Consider the following 20,748-nt stretch of genomic DNA (forward strand, 5'->3'; position numbering starts at 1 on the left):
ATGAGTGTTGAGAACGGGCTCTGGACGCCAGGGAACTAGGGCCTGGGTGCCCAGCGCAGGGAGGGGCCTTGGACAAGACACTTACCTGGCTCCAAGCCTCAGTGCCCAAGCCCTGAAATGCGGCAGTTGGAAGAAATCATTCCCGTTGTCCCCTGCATTCCTGTGGTTTTAATTCAAAGACAAGCATCTATGGGATGGGTGAATGTTTGCCTCTTGTTCTCTCCTCAAACTAATTTGAGTTATTTGTCAAACTTCCCTGTGAGTTGGTGGGTGCCTTATTGTCTTCCTCTAGGGCCCTTTTTCCTAGTTAATTCTTACCAGGAATTTTAGGAACGTGCTAAATATCACTACAGCAAAGCAGATATTCCTAAGGAATGAAACAATATAACATACTCTCTTTGTGCAATACACTTTTATTTTCCTTTTACCTTTGCAGTCATCTTTGAGTAATCGTTGTGTAAACAATAGAATGGAATGAAATTACATTAAATCGTATGCAAATAGCTCTAGAACACCTTAACAATTATGACAAGGCAATTATAAATAACTTTTGTCCTTAGTAATATATATTTGCTTTTTAAAGTACATTAAAGAGCTGCCGTAGCTAGGGTTAGCTAGGAAGGCGCGATGGCACCATCGCGGGAGCCCACCTCCCTGAAAGTTTACACTTCAGTTTTGAAAATCCTAAAGTTTACTAGTTCCATAATATAGAGTCAAGCAGAGAGCTACTTGGGTTGAAAGTATTTATCCTTGAAACTTAACAGCGTTTGTTTGTTTTTTTTTTAACCTTTTAGTCATTGCACAAAACCCTTTCTATTATTTTCACTCCATCTTAGTATTCTGCAGAATTTCAAGTAAAACTCAAGATTCCGGTATTTTCAAGTTTATCACCTTAGAACAACAAATCCTGTCACTCATGGAGAAGCCAAATTAGAAATGGGTATATAGTTAGTAATCTAACTGAATGGCAACGTTTTTAATATAGCATTCTGGATATTCCAACAAAGCACAACTGGCATGTGCCCCCTTACATAGAGGAAAGTTCGGATCTGAGACTGTTCAGGGTAAAGCAGCCTCAGGCACATTCTTATATGAAAGTCTGCAAGGCACCTCCCACTCCCAAGAGACAGATTGTGGATTGGTTTTTTAGGCAAACAAACCAGAAGAATAAGCATTCTAGTTCCTAATTTGATCATTTCAAAAATTAGAAGTTAAAAAAACCTCAAAGATATACCTGAAAGATTTTTGTTTAAATAACAAGAGATTAACTGCAAGAAGCATATAATCAAAAACTTATTTTTTTTCTTATAGCTAAGGTGTGTAAGCATAAATATATGAAAAATAAAATTCACAGTCAGTTTTAAAACTAGAATTCAAGTTTGGCTAATAAATCTTAATTTTATAAGTATATTAATTTCTAAATACAACATAAAAGAGGCAGTACCGTCAGATGTACAATGAAAGTATTATAACAGAAAGAACAACAATGAAAGAAGAAATAGTTTTCTGATAGAAAATTCCTTTTGTTGCCAAATAAATAGGACCACCTGAGTGTATTCAGATTCTTTTCACTTAAGGGATATCCAAATTGATTGCTAAGAATAGTAAATAGCTTTTGGAAAAATTAGCAACAGTCGTGCAGCTGTGGCATTTGCTTGTTCTCATACTGTGGATTTGCTAGAGAATAAAGCAGAATTTGGAGTGCTGTCAATTTTTAAAAATTACTTTTTATCCCGTTTTCATCTAAGCCGGCCTCTTCACAATCTTCTGATTTTGCTGGGAACTGGGAGTGAGGGGAGAGGAGGGGCGAGGGGATGGCGATGAGGGGGGACATGAGAGTTAAGGGTCACTTCCAGGGACGTGCATCAGCTGACACTCAGCTGAGCAAAGCCGATCAGCTTCACTTCGTCAGGAATCTCGGACCCATCGCAGCCAGAAGCCTGGAAAGAGAAAAGGAAGGAAACCTTCAGTGCTGGTTTGTAGTTGCAGGTTTTTAAAGACCTGTTTCTGCGGGAGCCAAACCAAGCAAAGGCACATTCTGGCTGGGGCCACAGGTCCCATCTCTTGCAGGAGAAATCCTAAAAAACCACTCTCTAGAAAGACTGCTTTCTGGGTCCTCTAACTTCAGACTAGGATATCTGGTCATTATGCTATCAAGTACAGAAAAGAGGTGGGAAAGGATTTGTTACCCTTTAAGACAACACCTTGCCCAGGCTCGTAGGTACATAAATGCCAATAAACCGTATACCAACAACTAAATAGTTATTTCAAATATACTTTCTATGGAGGTCCCGTAATAATTAAGAAAAAAAAAAAACACTATGAAAATTAGCAGAGGAGAGCTAACATGGCATTCAAGAGGGATGGGGGTTTTACCAAAATCCCATCATCTTTACAAAAGCAGCCAGAAAAAAAGTAGTCACTCGGGACTGGAATGGCTCATTTAAATACCAGTGAGAAATTTTCACAGGGAAGTGTGCCATAACAATTTTTTCTAGAACAGAATTTTGTTTGTAATATTTTAGAACTGATTCACTGCTTAAAATTGGCCAGAATTACAGTGTGTCAAATACTTTTTTCTTTTACTTCAAAATCTGACGGAATTGGATGTACGCCACTGCTCCCCGGCCCCAAGGATCTCACTCGTTTTAATTTATAAATCATTTTTATATTCTTTCTGATCTCCCTCTTCATGCTATTGTAAATACATCCGATTTGACATTGTATATAAAGTGGGGAGAAAAAAGTTTGATGAATGACTGGGAATGGGTAATTAATTACAAAAGAACCATGCAAACCTCTTCTTGGTCTAATTCCTACTAAATTATTGTCATAACAATTAGTTTCCCATGGAGAAGAGTCTTTCTAATCATCACAATTAACCTGCTTAGCACTACTTGTGTACGTTCAGAAAGTTCTAAAAGGCAGTATGTAAAATCAGCCCTTTGTCAATTCTTGCATTTTCCTTTAAAATAAGCAGCTAACTAGAAGATGTAGCTTGAGCATTTCAAAACAATTAGCTTTAAAATAAAATTCACCATGACTAGTTATGCTTATATAAGCAAAACAGTAGCCTAAAGGGTATGCCTATTAGATAGTATTTAAAGAAAGGAATTTGCTATGTGCCTGTCCAATGATTTATTTAGTTTCACTTGACCGATACGATATTCAGTGAAGTACAATTTTCATTGTTTGCCTCGCCAGGGGCAGTAAGATCAGAAATGCTTCTTTCCTTATCACTTTTAACAAAGCAGTAGTGGGCAGAGAAGACATTTCAGCTGAGACGTTTTCTGGGGAGTCTTCGACATAGTGGTACTATAATTTTCTCAGTCCATTATCACTGTTTCTTTACCTCCCTCCCTACACCTTCCCTTCTTTACTCCTGTGTAGCTCTAACGCCATCATTTACTCAACCCGCAGAATGGCAGCAGAGACACTCTGTGTGATAGAAAGGCCACTGATGGTGATGGAAACGAGGTCACTGCCAAGCAGGAAGGTCATCAATGCATTTCAAAGCTGTGCCAGAAATGTGACAATATAAAGGGGTTGGTTAAATGACTAGAAGTAAAAACCTATCCAATAGTGGTTAAACAGACTAAACATAAAGGAAAAAATATAAAATCCTTTCCTTATGAAGACTATTGGACGTGACAATTTACAAGGAGAACAGGTGCTCAAACCAGTGGTCATCATAGGTGCCTCACACCGGAGCTTCTGGACCATCCAGTCCTCACCCGCCTCTAGGGCCTCCCACAGCCCCAAAGGAACGTTCTCTCCTGCAAAGAGGCGCAGGCCAGGCTGTCTGGCTTTGTTTCAAGGGACTCAGCAATCCCTCCCCAATACGTGCTCTTTCTTAACCCCGACTGTGTCTACGTTTCTCTCCCTGCAGCCTACACAACACAAAGGAAGGCCAGAGGTGAAGGATTCTGACATTCAGAAAGAAGGGACCAGAAACCCCTCAAAGTAGTTCTCAAACTTTTTGGTCAGGACCCTTTGACTATCTTAAAAATTATTGAGGCCCTTTTCCCAAATCTTCAATTTATGTGGTAACCCACAGAGAATTTTTATGGTATTTTTATGCATTTATGGTACTGTCTTAGAAATTGAAACTGGAAAAAATTAAATATTTAAAAACATAGAATATGCTTATTTGGGTTATATATTTGTAATGACTCGGAATTTAAAACTGAGAAACTTTTGAAATATTCACTTACTAATTCATTGAACATAATTTAAAGCTAGGTCTGCTAACATACATAAAATCCTCACGAAAAATAACTATTTTCCTAAAACAACAAAAACTGAGGAACGGCAATGCTTTACACTTTTGCAAATCTCTTTAATGTCTTGCTTACTAGAAAATAGCATGATTCTCAAATCTGCTTTTGTTTCAGTCTGTTGCTATATATTGTTTTCCTTGATGTTTTTAAAATAAAGTCTGATATCAGACAAATATGTGACTTGTAAAGAGAAAGTATACTTCAATAGCTTTTACAGAATACTGTATATTCCTGATAGAGCATTTTATTACTCTTACCCATGCATGATTTTTAAACATCACTATGTTATACAGATGTTACAAATGTTGACATCTTTCACTGTGCAAGATCAAACATTTCCTTATATAGTGTTAGCAAGCCATATTCATTAATAGCATTGCCAAGCTCCTCAGAAAAGTCTTTAAGGGAGCACTGTGGGAAGGGGTGCAGGGGGTAGTGGCAGGATTCATCCTTCTACCGGAACAATTATTCCACAGGCAGGACTATTTAAAACAACTGTTTTGAAATTCTGGAGGCCAGGAGAGCCTGGTAAATTACATTAAAGGCCAGTACACGATTCTCTCTGCGTGGCAGGTGCCGCTCCCCAGCCTCTGGCTAGCTTGTTGGTGGCCCAAAGGGACTTAAAATTTCTCCTCCCCAAACCAGGGGAGGGTACAGCCAATCACTGATCATGGCTTTTGATTAGCGACCTTATTTTGCTGGGAGCCTGGACCTGAGAGCAGCTTCTGTTCCAACCTGCCCTGGACAAAGGGGCCAGCAGAGGACACACAGATGATATGGCCTCTAATGCTATGGGGGACAAGTTCAAGCAGGCTTGGATTTAGGGAGACATGCAGGAGGCTCCAGGTGCCCTTCCTGGTCCCCTCCCAAGGGCACTTTGGTGCCCGTCTTCACTTCCTACATGGGTCCTTGGCCCTGCTTTGGCTGGGAAAGACCGACTTGGGAAATTCCTTTCAGACATGACCCACTCTCCTGGAAACTGCTCTTCAGGCAAAAGCAACTTGAGACAACAAAAAAAAACTAAAGAGGCAGACAGCTGGGGGTGAAGGCTGGCCTGCTCTAAACACACAGAAGAGGGAAATCTGTCTCCTGAGAAATAGAGGGGACACTCAAACTTGTAAGCAGGGGAATTCTAAAACAACTAACAGATACAAATCTAGGACAAGACACAGGCTCAAAAAGAGAGCGAGGACCATGCACAGTGCATTCATCTTGAGCAGATCTTCCTGATAGGATGGCTGGTGCTCAAGAAAAATCTCTCTTCTAGACTTAGCTGGTTACAAATCAAGCAACACACTTTCAAGGGAATAAATCCCAAAGCTGAAATTCTAAAATATTAAAATGTACAGTGCAATGCCAACTTACTGTCTCCCTTGTTATTCAACATTGTGCTAGGAGGTCTAGAGCAATTAGGCAAGGAAAAGAAATGAAAGGCATCCAAACTGGAAAGGGAGAAGTAAATCACTCATTATTTGCAGATGACATGATCCTATATTTGGAAAATCAGAGAAATCTATGACAAAGCTACTTGAGCTAAAAAAAAAAAAAAATTCAGCAAAGTGGCAGGATACAAGATCAATGTGCAAAAATCAGCAGTGTGTCTATACACTAGTAATGACCTAACCAAGGAGGCAATTAAGGAAAAAATTCCATTCACAATAGCAACTAAAAGAATCAAGTGTACAGGAATAAACTTAACCAAAAGGTAAAGTACCTGTACACAGAAAACTACAAAACATTGCTAAAAGAAATTAAAGAAGCTCTAGATAGCTGGAAAGACTATTCTGTGTTCACGGATAGGAAGGCCCAATGTTAAGATTACAATCCTACGCAAGTTGATCTACAGATCCACTGCAACACCAATAAAAATTCCACCAATCCATTTTGCAGAATTGGAAGAGTTAGTTTATCAAATTTATTTGGAAGGGAAAAGGGCTCGAATAGCCAAAAGCATCCTAGAAAAGAAAAATGAAGTGGGAGGATTTATATTTCCTGATGCTAAAGCTTATTATAAAGCCACATCAATCAAAACAGCACGGTATTGGCACAAAGACATACTGATCAATGGAATTGAATTGAGAGTTCAGAAATAGACTCCCAGATCTATGATCAACTTATTTTTGACAAGGCATCCAAATCCACTGAGCTGGTACAGAATAGTGTCTTCAGTACATGGGAGAATTGGAATGAAAGAGGACCCCTACCTCACACTCTATATAAAAATTAGCTGAAAGAGGATCAAAGACCTAAATATAACAGTCAGTTCCATAAAACTCATAGAAGAAATATATGAAAACATCTTCAAGACCTAGTGATAGGAGGTTGCTTCTTAAACATTATACCTAAAACACAAGCACCAAAAGTAAAAAAAAAAACAGATAAATGGGAACTCCTCAAGATTGAACATTTAGGTACTTCAAAGGACTTTGTGTAAAAAAAAAAAAAAAAAAGTGAAGTGGCAAACAACTCAGTGGGAGAGAATATTTGGTACCCACATATCTGAGAAGGCTTTGATATCCAGAATATATAAAGAAATCCTATAACTCAACAATAAAAGGACAAACAATCCAATTATAAATGGATAAAAGATATGAATAGACATTTCTCCAAAGAGGAAACACAAATGGCTAAAAGCACATAAAAAGATGTTTATCTTCATTAGCTATTATGGAAATGCAAATCAAAACCACAGTGAGATATCATTTCATACCTATATGAATGGTTGCTATTAAACAAACAGGTAACTAAAAATGGTGGAGAAGATGGGGAGAAATAGGAACACTTATTCACTGCTGGTGGGAATGTAAAATGGGACATTTTACAGCGTAGAAGACGGTTTTGGTGCTTCCTCAGAGAACTAAATATTGAGTTGCCCTATGACCTGGCAATTCTGCTACTCAGAAGATGTGAAAGCAGGGACATGAACAGACATTTGCACACTGATGTATACAGCAGGATTATTCACAGTTGCCAAAAGAAAGACACAATCAACAGATGAGTGGATAAACAAAATGTGAGCTATACACATGGAATATATGCAGCAGTAGAAGCAACGAGGTCCTAATGTTATGTGACTACAAAGATGAATCTTGAGGACATAATGCTGAGTGGAATAGGTTAGAAACAAAAGGACAGATATTGAATGATTCCACTAATATCAACTAACTAGAACATGTAGACTCAGTCTTAAAACATAGAACATAGGGTACCTAGAGATAGAAGCTAGAGAAGGGGGCCGTAACCTTATATGTACAGAATTTTTAATGAAATTGAACTGAAACGTTTGGGAATGGATAGAGGTGATAGAAGCTTGTTATTGGGAATATAAGTAATAATGCTGTATTGTAGGTAAACTTAATCGAAAAGGGGTTGTTCAAAGTCATGTATATAAATAAGTTCTTGCATGAAATACTACAAATGTAAAAAAACAGAGGGATATATGAGAAAAACAGCTACTGCAAACTATGAACTATAGTTAATAGTAATATTTTAATATTCCTTCATAAACAGTAACAAATTTACTACACCAATACTGTAGGTTAACAGTAGGGGACACAAGGGGTATGGGAGGATTTGGGTTTTAGGTTTTCTTTTTATTTCTGTTCTGGAATAATAAAAATATTCTAAAACTCATCATGGGGATGTATGACCAACTATGTGATGATACTGTGAGTCAGTGATTACACACTTTATATGTTCTCTGTAGTGTAACTATATCTCAATAAAATTGAAAAAACTTACATATAAAATATACTTTTTTATATTTCACAGACTAAAATAGTTGTCTTTGAAATATTATGCCACTGGAGTATTAGAAAAAAAAATGGCTGGACTTTTGAATAAAATAACCAATTATACTTAAAAAAATGTATGGTATGGAACAAGAGTACAAGATATAGAAACAGGAAATGATGGCCCAACCAAAGGAAGAGGATAAAAACCCAGAAAAACCAACCAAGAAGACCAGAATATGGACATAGCAAACAAAGTATTTAAAAATGATTTTAGAAATACTTAAGGAGATGAAAGAACATTTAAAAAAGAAAAGACCACAATAACTTAAATAAAAAATGCCAAGGAAAGTTTCAACCAATAGATTGGTGTAGGCAGAAAAAAGAATCCATGAACTCAAAGACCAGGCAACTGAAATGAGTCAGGCTGAGGGGTAAGAGAAGAAAGAATTATTCAAAGTGAAAACAGCCTAAGACACCTTTGGGACATCATGAAGTGTACAAATACATGCATATTGTGAGCCACAGAGAAAGGAGGAAAGGGGCAGAAGGAACAATCAAAGAAATAGTGACAGAGAACTTCCCAAACTTAGCAAAATACATGAATGTGCACATCTAAGAAGTTCAGAGAATATCAAACAAGGTATACAAGAAAAAATTATCCTGTCATATATTAAGCTGTCAAATGCAAAGGACAGGAGAGAATTCTGAAAAGCTGCAAGAGAGAAGCAAAGTATTATGTACAAGGGAGTCCCAATTAGATTTTAGGGCTGATTTCTCATCAGCAACCATGGGGGCAAGAAGGCAATGGGCTGAAATAAAGTGCCAAAAGAAAACAAGTGTCAACTTTACATCTGGTGAGACTTTCTTTCAAGAAGTGAAGGAGAGGAGGAACCCTGGGGAAGACTGTGGAGTAGGGAGCTCCAGAACTAGCTCCTACTCCCAAACAGCTAGTGAATAGGCAGGGACTGACGGAAACAGTGTTCTGAAGCTCCAGAGGCTGGAAGAACAGTGTACAGAGTCCAGGGAAGAATGAGAGGAAGAGGCTGAGAACTACGGTAAAGGACTAAGTAGCTTGCTCCGTCGTGTTTGGTGATGTCCATTCCCACTCTCGAGGCAGGTGGCCTTGGGGTCCAGTGCATGACTAGCTGCTGTACACAGAAAGGGACATAGAAATGTTTTCCTCAAGGGGTGGGGGATGGGGGTCATAGCCAAGCACTCATCACAGATTTTGATTAGTGAATCTGGATTGTGGTGTCCTGGCTCTAAGCTACTGTTTTGCCCCAAAAGGAGTGAAGGCATTGGAGTTTCAAAGCATAGTACCCTTAGATGGGCGGGGGACAACCTGTGGAATGGTACCATCTGCTAGGCAGGCCAGGGAAGTGCAGTTTCAGGGAGTCATCTAAAGGCTTCTGACATCTTCCTGGCTCTCTCCCCTCAGAGCTCCTTGGAGCCGGTCTGTACTTCGTACACGGCTGTCTGGTGTTGTTCTGGCTAGGAAATACTGACTTGGGAAAGTCCTCTCTGCAGGGGGGTGGGGCTGGGGGTGCAGGGCTGAATCTCCAGGCAAAAGCAGCTAGAGGAAATGGAAGGAGTTTAAAAAAGAAAAACAAAACAAAACAAAAAAACTATAGTGGCAAAACAAAAATAGATCAAGATTTAAGGAGAACGAACAGAGGAAAGGAAGATTTCTCCTGAGAGTGAAAGAACTGCACAAAAAGTACATTCTAAAAAACGGTACCATATATTCAGGGTGGAAATGAGATTAAAAAGAGCTGAAAAATCCTGATCAGTTAAACACCAGCAATTCAAAAGCTCTAGAATAAGTTGAATCAAATGTCATATAAAAGCCGTACCACAAAGTTAATCAACAATAATATCTTAAGCAAGAGGGAAGGTATACGCATCAAGATAATCAGATGCCCAGACATCCAAAAAAAATGCATGCTAACAATAAGAAGATATGGTCCAATCAAAGGAACAAATTAAAACTTTGGAGGGGACAGAATTTGGAACAAAGAATTTGGAACTAATCAAAGATGGTCAAAGAATCTCCTAAATCCATTCAAGAAGATGAAGGAAAATATGGCTAAAGAGATAAATGATTTAAGGAAGACACTGTGAGCATAAGAATTTTATAATGTAAATAGAAAAATAACAAATTGAGGGAATGAAAGATTAAAAATTTAATAGAAGAATGCAACAGCAGATGTGAACAGGCAGAAGAAAGAGTCAGCAAATTAGAAGACACAATCAAAATGTTACAGAATAAATAGAGAAAATAATAGAAAAATCTGAGCGGAATACAGGGATTTCAGTGACAGGGAAAGGATAAAGCATATATATCATGGGTGTCCCAGAAGGAGAAGAGAAGGGAAAAGGGGCAGAAAGAATATTTGAGGAAATAATGGCTAAAAAAAATCCCTATTCTTGTGTAAGGCATAAATATACATGTCCAAGAAGCACAATATATTCCAAACAGCATTAATCCTAATAAACCTACTCTGAGACATATATTAATCAAATTATCAATTGTCAAAGATAAAGAAAGAAACCTGAAAGAGAAAAGCGATTCATCAGATAACAAGGGATCCTCAATAAGACTAAGTTCTGATTTCTCATTAGAAACCATGGAGGCAAGAAGTCAGTGGTAAGATATATTTAAGGTACTGAAAGAGAAAAACTACTAGCCAAGAATTCTTTACCAGGCAAAATGAGGGAGAGGTTAAAATATTCACAGGTAAACAAAATGGAGTTCTGCAGGCTGAAAGGAAAAGATAGGAAAGAGAGGCTTGGAGTGGAATGTAGAGATGAAGTTTATCAGTAAGGGTGACTAAAATGATAAAAAGAGAAAGAAAAAAGACATGACAAATAAAAGCCAAAGGATAAAATGGCTGAAATATTGCCTTTACATGAATAATACTGAAGGGTAATGGAACCCCAATCAAAAGACACAGATCAGGAAAACAGATAATAAAGTAGGATGAAACTATATGCTGTCTACAAAGAGACCTATCTTCAACCCAAAGACACAAATAGGTTGAAAACGAAAGGTTGGAAAAAGATATCCCATGCAAATAGTAATCAAAAAAGAGCTGAGGTAACTATACAAATATCAGACACAATAGACAAATATAGAAAAAAATACACTATATATTAATAAAAGGGGCACTACACCAGGAACACATAGCAATCATAAATACCAATGCACCTAACAACAGTACCCTGAAATACACAATAAAAACACTGGCAAAACTAAAGGGAGAAACAGATGTCCCTACGATAATAGCTAGAGACTTCAATACACCACTCGCATCAATAGATAAAAAATCGAGACAGTGGATCGAAAAGGAAACAGAGAACTTGAATAAAATGATAAATGAACTAGACCTAACAGACATACACAGAACACTGCAACCCTAAACCAGCACAATATACATTCTTCTCAAATGCTCATGGATCCTTCTCCAGGATAGATCACATGCTGCATCATAAAACAAGTCTCAATAATTTTAAAAAAGATTTAATTATACAAAGAACGTTCCTTATAATAATGGGATGAAGCTGAAATGAATAAAAGGCAGAGAACTAGAAAATTCAGAAATATATGGAAGTTAACCAACACACTCTTTTAAATCCGTAAGTTAAACAAGAAGTTGCAAGAGTAAGTGTCTCGAGATGAAAACAAGAATAAAACGTATCAAAACTTACAGGATGCAACAAAGGCAGTGCAGGGAGGGAAATCTGGAGCCCCAAATGCTTTCATTAAAAAAAGAAAGAGCTAAAAATCAAAAACTTAAATGTACACATGGAGGAAATAGAAAAAAAAAAAAAAAGAACAGTAGACTAATTCCAAAGGATGTAGAAGGAAACAAATATTGGAGCAGAAATAAATGAAATTGAGAGTGTATATAAACAATAGAACATACAAAACCAAAAGTTGGTTCTTTGAGTAGATCTGTAAGATTGATAAACTCTTGGCTAGATTGACAAAAAAGAAAGAAGATACAAATAAAATCAGAAAAATCAGTGGGAGACATTACCTATGAGCTCAAAGAAACAAAATGGATCATAAGAGGATACTATGAACAATTGTATGCTAACAAATTAGACAATTTAGATGAAATGGGCAAATTCCTACAAACACGTGAACAAACTACACTGACTCTGGAAGAAAAAGAAGACCTCAGCAGAACATCACAAGAAAAGAGATTGAATCAGTCATCAGAGACCAATGAACAAAGAAAAGCCCAGGACCAGATGACTTCAAAAGTGAATTCAACCAATCATTCCAAGATTAATTAATAATCCTGCTCAAACACTTCCAAAAAATTGAAGAGGAGGGAACACTCCCTATTTCATTCTATGAGGCCAATATCACTCTCATACCAAAGCCAGATAAAGATACCAAAAGAAAAGAGAATTTCAGACCAATATCTCTTATGAATATAGACACAGAAATCCTCCTCAACAAAATACTTACAAATAAAATCCAACAATACATTAAAAGAATTACACACAATGACCAAGTGATTTTTTTATCTCAGGTATGCAAGAGTGGTTCAAAACAAGAAAATCAGTTCATGTGATATACCCATTAACAAATTTAAGGGGAAAAAAATTACATGATCATCTCAACTGACAAAGAATAGGAATTTGACAAAATTGAGCATTCTTTCTTGATAACAGCCCTTACAAAAACATGAATAGAAGGAAACGTCCTTATCATGATAAAGGGCACATAAGAAAATTCCACTGATAACATCATACTCAATGGTGAAAGACTGAAATATATTCTTCTAAGATCAGGAACAAGACAAGGGTGCCTGCTGACCCAACTGTTTCTCAACATTGTACTAGAAATTCTAGCCAGAGCAGTTATACAGAAAAAAGAAATAAAAGACATCCAAATTAGAAAGGAAGAAATAAAACTTCAACTATTTGCAGATGACATGATCCTATCTATGAAATACCAAAAAATCTGTAACTAAGCTACTAGAGCTAATTAATGATTTTGACAAAGCAGGAAGATATAAGATCAACATGAAAAATCAGTAGTGTTTCTATACACTAGCAATCAGGAAATCAAGAAAAAAATTCCATTTCCAAAAGCACCTAAAAGAGGGCAGCGTAACAGCGGCTCAGTGGCAGAATTCTCACCTGCCATGCCGGAGCCTGCCCATGCGGAAAAAAAAAAAAAAGCACGCCAGAGAACCAAATATCTAGGAACAAATTTAACCAAGGATGTAAGGGACTTGTACATAGAAAATGAAAAAACATTGCTAAAGGAAGACCTAAATGGAAGGACATTCCATGTTCATGGATTAGAAGACTGAACAGCATTATGATGTTAATTCTACCCAAACTGATTTATAGTTTCAATGTAATACCAATAAAAATTCCAACAGCCTACTTTGCAGAAATGGAAAACAAAATTATCAAATATATTTGGAAGGGTAAGGGGCCCTGAACAGCCAAAAGCAAAGCTGAAAAGGAAGAACGAAGTTGAAGGACTCATACTTTCTGACATTAAAACATATGAAAAAGTTACAGTAGCCACAGTGGTCAAAACAGCATGCTACTGTAACACAGACAGGTATATTGACCAGTGCCATCTAATTCAGAGTTAAGAAATAGCCCCTTATATCTATGGTCAATTGGTATTTGACAAGGCTTCCAAGTCCACTTAACTGGGACAAAATAACATCTTCAACAAATGGTGCTGGGAGAACGAGATATCCATATGCAAAAGAATGCAAGAGTACTACTCTCTCATAACTTATGTAAAAATTAACTCAAAATGATCAAAGACCTAAATATAAGAACCAGGACTATAAAACTCTTAGAATAAAATGCAGGGAAGCATCTTCATGATCTCATGGTAGGCAATGGCTTCTCAGACTTTAGACCCAAAAGCACAAGTAATGGAAGAAAATATAGATAAATGAGAACTGCTCAATATTGAATATTTTTTTTTTCACAGTACAATTCACACTTTATTCCATGATGGTTGGTATACATGTAGGATTGGGATAGCGAGAAATTAAAATCAGTGCAGAACTTCTCTGGACTAAAGGGCCATGAAAGGCATTACTGGTTTTGGCACACAGAATGGATAACCATACATTGGCTGGAACAAGATGGTCAGTAAAATAAAATGCACAAATCTAACACCGTGTTGAGGTCATGTCTTGAGTTCTGTTGAATGTTAGAGTCAATAATTACAAAGACTAACATGCAACTCTACATAAGCCACATTACTCATCTACAGACTATTCCCGCCCCCCTTAAAAATGAAGAGATAGCCTTAGAAATGTGTTCACAGTAGCTTAAAAGAGCAGTCAGTATGCACTAGAAAGACCTGCCTACTGATTTCTATAGCAATCCATCACAGTTGAAGAAGTAACGCTTAATAATGTACTTTATATTGTCCTTAGTAAATTGAATCTTATTGACCAACTCTTACTTGCCTAAATACACTTCTTAATGTCTTTATATTGTCAAAAAAACGGTTTGTTAGTTTACCCATCCTTACAAATCACAATGAACAAGAGGTGGTAACTTACGTAATGGGTAATATTTCCTTTTGAAAGATAACATTACACAGATGAGAACATCAAGGATGTAACACTACTATGCTGCATGTGTTTTAGGTTTTCTCATAATTATATCACATAGGAAGTCCAAAGAAGTCAGTTTAATAGGTAACGTCAAATGCAGAAAAAGATTCTGTAGAAGAGGCACACAAATTCTAAGTGATTTCTTGAGACAGAGGAAGAAAAGGGGGAAAGGAGCAAAGGAAAGTAGGAGTGAAAAATAACCTTCTGGAAAACAAACTGCTCAAAAGAAAACTCTATTTACTTGCAATCAACCAGGGAACAGTTCTTTTAATTGGGATTATAGAAGAAAAGATATTGAAAGATATGTGCTAACTGAATATTTTTTATACAAAGGACTTTTGATACAAAGAAGCTGATATAAACACTTTTTTGATTCAAAAAGGTAAATAGGCAACCTACTCAATGGGAGGGAATATTTGAAAATCATATATCTGATAAGGGTTTAATATCCACAATATATAAAGAAATCCTACAAATCAACAATAAAAAGACAACACAATTTAAAAATAGGTGAAAGACTTGAATAGACATTTTTCCAAAGAAGCAATACAAATGGCTAAAAGGCACATGAAAAGATGTTCAATGTTACTATTAGTAGGAAATGCAAATCAAAACCACAATGAAATATCATTTCACATCTAGTAGAATGGCCACTATTTAAAACACAGAAAACAACAAGTATTGGAGAGGATGTGAAGGAATGATAAAACTCATTCATTGTTGGTAGGAATGTAAAATGGTACAGCCCACTGGGGAAGCTAAGTACAGAACTGCCATATGATCTGGCAATCCCACTACTAGGTATATACCCAAAAGAACTGAAAGCAGGGACTTGAACGGCCATTTGCATACAAATATTCATAGTGGTGTTATTCACAACTGGCAAAAGATGGAAGAAATTCAAGTATCCATCAATCAATGAACAGATAAACAAAATGTGGTGTGTGTGTGTATATATATATACATACATACATACAATAGAGTATTTTTTAGCTGTAAGAAGGTATTCCTGATGCTTGCTATAATATGGATGAACCCTGAGGCCATTATGTTGAGTGAAATAAGCTAGAAACAAAAGAACAAGTATTGTATAATCCCACTGATATGAACTAATTATAATGAACAAACTCATAGAAGTAGAATCTACAATATGGATTACCAAGAGAAGGAATGGGGTAGAGAATGCAGAGCTGATGCTTAATTTGTGCAGATTCTATTTCTATTTCTATTTAGTTTGACTGGAAATAGATAGTGGTGATGGAAGCATGTTATTGTAAGTGGATTTAACAGCACTGAGTTATGCTCGTGAATGCCACTGAAAAGGAACGTTTTGGGTCGTGTATGGTACTAGAAGGAAAGTTAGAAGATAAACAGGACTTTATAACACAGTGAACAAAGTTGATGATGGACTGTGGTTTAATGTGCCATTATAATTCATGAAAGAACATTTTTATAAGAAATGTATGACACCATTACAAGGTATTAATAGAGGAGTATAAGGGGAAAAATAAACCTAACATAAACTATACACTGTAGTTAACAGTAATATTAATATTCTTTTATCAACTGTAACAAAAGTACCACACTAATGCAAAGTGTCAATAGGAGGGTATATGTGAAAATTATATTTATTGAAAGACTTGTCTATAAACCTACACCTTCTCTAATGGGAAAAAGAAAAGTAAAAAAACCCCATTATGCTAAGTGTAAGATACCAAATGCAAAATACTATATACTGTATTTTGATTCCTCTTATACAAAATGTAAATATAAATAAATCATAGAGAACAAATTAGATCAGTGGTTATATAAGGTTGGGAATGGATGGAGGGATTGAGAGGTGACTCCTAAGGGGAATAGAGTTTTTCTTTTGGAGTAATGAAAATGATCTAAAATTGATGGTAATGATGAATGCACAACTGTGATTGTACTAAAAGCAACTGATTATACACTTTGGATGGATAGCATGACATAAGTATATCTTAAAACTGCTTTTGAAAAAAGAGTATATATAATTGTCAGTATACTAAAAACTGTTGACATGCACAATTCTACTGGGGGAACTTGGTGGTATGTTAACTATTACCAATAAAGCTGTTTAAAACATAAAAATATAAATGAGGGAAAGATGAAGGCATTGCCAGATTATATAAAAGCTGAGGGAGTGCATCACTACTATACATGCCTTACATACAATCCTAAAGGGAGTTCTGAAGACTGAAGGAAAGTACAAAGACAACAGGTCAAAGTAGCATAAAGAAATAAAGACAGGTAACTATTTGAGTAATTATAAATGCAAGTATTATTTTATTATATTATATTTTTTGGTCTGTAATTCCACTTCTTATTTCCTATGGTGCTAAAGTACAAATTTTTAAAAGGTAATGATAAATCTTTGATTTTGGACATATAATACACAAAGATATAAGCAGTAACAAGTACCAAAAACACATGGGGGAATGAAGAGGTATAAGAAAACGTATGCTACTGGAGTCAAGTTGGTATCAAAGCAAATATGATTGTAATATATTTAAGATGTTACCTTTTAACCCCAAGATAACCACAAAGAAAATATATGAAAAAATATATCCAGATAGAAAAGAGAAGGCACTAAATATGCTACAATACAAAAAATCAAACATAAAGGAAGACATTAAGGGAAGAACTGAGGGACAAAAATGTCTTAAGACTTACACTGGCTAAATCCAAAATGGTAAAAGAAAGTCTGGTATTACCAGTAATGACTTTAAATGTAAATACAGTAAAATTTCAGTCATAAAGCAAAGGTTGGCAGAATGGATAAAAAAGCATGAACCAACTCGAGGCCATCTGCAAGATTACTCACCTTCAATTCAAGGATACAAATAGGTTGAAAGTAAAAGGATGGGGAAAAAAATACACCATGTAAGTAGTAACCAAAAAAGAACTGGTGTGGGCTATGTTAATATCAGATTTAAAAGGTTTATGTTAATGTCAGATTTAAAAGGTTTTAAGTAAAAAACAGTTATGAGGGACAGAAATGGTCACTATGTACTAATGAAGGGGTCAATGAGATGTAACAGTTATAAATATATATATGCAACTAACAGAACAGCCCCAAAATACATGAAGCAAGCACTGATAGATTTGAAAGGAGAAACAGATGGTTCTACATTCGCAGTAGATTTTAATAAAATACTCTAAATAATGGATAGAACATCTAGTCAGAAGATAAATAAGGAAATACAAAACTTCAACAATACTCTACACCAAATAGATTTACAGAAATATATAGAACACTTCACCCCACCACAAAATGTACATTCTTCTCTAGTGCACATAAATCATTCTCCAGGATAGACCATATCTTAGGTCACAAAACAAGTCCCAGTAAATTCAAAAGTACTTCAATCATTCACTGTTTCTTCTCTGACCGCAATGGAATGAAGCTACAAATCAATTACAGAGGCAAAAACAGAAAATTCACAAAATCAAACCACATGCAATTAAACAACCAATTGGTTAAAGACAAATACACAAGGGAAATTACCTTGAGGTGAATGAAAATGAAAATAAAACACATCAACATTTACAGGATGCAGCAAAAGCAGTGCTGAGAGGGAAATTTATAGCTTTCAATTCTTATCTTAGAAGACTTAAATTTGGAGACTTAACCTTAAAACAGGAAGTATTAGAAAAAGAAAAGCAAACTAAGCCCAATGCAAGGAGAGGGAAGGAAATAAAGATAAGAGTGGAGATAAATGAAATCGAGAACTGAAAAATAATAGAGGGAATCAACAAAACCAAAAGTTGGTTCTTTGAGAAGATCAATAAAATTGACAAACCTTTCTTTAGGCTGCACTGAAAAAGAACAAAAGGGAATGGAAACAAATAATGAAAATCAGAAATGAAAAGGAGACATTGCTCCTGACCCCACTGAAATAAAAAGGACTTTGAGAGGATGCTATGACAATTGTATGCCAATAAAATACATAAGCTAGATCAAATGAACAAAATTTTAGAAATACACAAAGTACCAATGATGTACATGAACTCAAGAAGAAACAGAAGATCTTGACCAACTGATTTTTAGTAAAAGATTGAATCAGTCATCAAAAATGTCCCCAAAAAGAAAAGCCCAGGACCAAATGGATTCATGGGAATTCTATCAAACATTCCAATAATTCTTAAGCCAATTCTACTCAAGTTCTTGCAAAAAATTGATGAGGGAACACTCCTTATTTCATTCTATTGGAATGTCACCCTGATACCAAAGCCAGATAAAGATACCAGAAGAAAAGAGAATTTCAGACCAATATCTTTCATGAATATAGATGCAAAAACACTAAACAAAGTACTGGCACACCAAATCCAACAGCACATTAAAAGAATTATACAGCATGATCAAGTGGGATGTATCTTTGATATGTAAGGGTGCTTTAACATAAGAAAATCAATTAATGTAACCTACTCGACATTAACACAAAGAAATATAAAAACCACGACTGTCACAATTGATGCAGGAAAAGCATTCGACAAAATCCAGCATGCTTTCTTCACAAAAACAATTAGAATGCTAGGAATAGAAGGAAACTTCCTCAACATGATAAAGGGTATATATGAAGAACACAAAACTAACATCCTACTTAATGGTGAAATATTGAAAGCTTTCCCTCTAAGATCAGGAATAAGACAAGGATGCCCGCTGTCACTACTGTTATTCAACATTGTACTAAAAATTACTGCCAAAGCAATTAGGCAAGAAAAAGAAATCACAGGTATACAAACTGTAACGTAAAAAGTTAAACTTTTCCTATTTGCAGATGACATGATCTTTCATACATAAAATCCTAAGCAACCCACAGCATAGCTCCTAAAGGTAATAAAAGAATTAAGCAACACAAGAGGACACATGACAGGGTACAAAAATGAGTAGCGTTTCCTTACACAAGCAATAAACAACTAGAAGGAAAAATCAAGAAAAAAATCCATTAATAGTAGGTCAAAGAATCAAATATATAGGACTAAATTTAAACAAGGATTTAACGGACTTTTACATAGAAAACTATAAAACATTGCAAAAATAAATCAAAGAAGCCTGAATAAAATGGAAGGAACTTCCATGCATGTAGACTAGATAGAAGACTAAATATTGTTAAGATGTCAAACCCAGGGCAATTTGTAAGTACAATGCAATCTCAATCAAAATTCCAACAACCTTCTTCGCAGAAATGGAAAAGCTAGTCATCATGTTTATATGGAAGGATAAGGAACCCCGAATAGGTAAAACGATTCTGAAAGAGAAGAATGCACTTGGACGACTAACACTTCCTTCTCCTAACACTTATTATAGAGCCACAGTAATCAAAATGTCATATACTGATGTGAACATATAGAACAAGGAATTGAATTGAGAGCTCAGAAATCAACCCACACATTTATAGCCAGCTGATTTTTTTTTTTTTTTTTACTAGCTATATATTCCTGGTGCTGTTTGATTTTTATTTTTTTATTTTTTTATTTTAGGTGTGTGGTCCAGGAATCGAACCCAGGTCTCCTACATGGAAGGCGAGCATTCTGCCATTGAACTACCTGTGCACCCATGTTTATTTCTTTGATTTTTTTTTTTTTTTTTTTTTTAACAGGGCAGGCATTGGGAATTGAATCCAGGTCTCCGGTAAGGAAGGCGAGAATTCTGCCTGCTGAGCCACCATCCCACTACCTGTTTCTTTGATTTTTAATCATGAAAAGGTATTGGATTTTGTGAAAAAAATTTTCTGCGGCAATGAAGTGATCACTTTTTTCCTCTGTCAAATTACTTTTGCATTCTATTTTAACTTTTTTAAAAAAATTAGAGAAGTTGAGGGTTTGAAAAAATCATGCATAAATTGGAGAATTCCCATATACCCCTCCCATACACTCAGCTTTCCCTATTATTAACACTCTGTATTATTGTGGTACTTTTGTTACAATTGATGATACAGTATTACTAAAAGCACACTGTTAAAAGCAGTCCATAGTTTAGACTTCAATGTTTGTGTTGTACAGTTCTATCATTTTTAAAAAATATTTTTTAGAAATATCTACACATGTACAGTCCAACCATATTATATAATCATTGACTCACAATATCATCAC

General features: G+C 35.8%; 1 protein-coding gene across 3 annotated transcripts in view; it reads right to left on the minus strand.

Annotated features, from left to right (window-relative positions):
- Positions 1 to 393: 393 nt before the first annotated feature.
- Positions 394 to 20,748, minus strand: part of STK39 (serine/threonine kinase 39) — a 332,438-nt gene continuing 312,083 nt past the window's right edge. For 2 of the 3 annotated variants that reach the window (XM_077154062.1, XM_077154065.1), the window contains exon 18: positions 394 to 1,940. In XM_077154062.1, the coding sequence (XP_077010177.1) occupies positions 1,866 to 1,940 (75 nt within the window). In that variant the 3' untranslated portion in view covers positions 394 to 1,865. The remainder of the gene's footprint in view (positions 1,941 to 20,748) is intronic. The other variant, XR_013172832.1, reaches the window with a different exon arrangement.

This window comes from Tamandua tetradactyla, chromosome 3 (genome assembly GCF_023851605.1).
Source record: "Tamandua tetradactyla isolate mTamTet1 chromosome 3, mTamTet1.pri, whole genome shotgun sequence".
Classification (NCBI taxonomy): domain Eukaryota; kingdom Metazoa; phylum Chordata; class Mammalia; order Pilosa; family Myrmecophagidae; genus Tamandua; species Tamandua tetradactyla.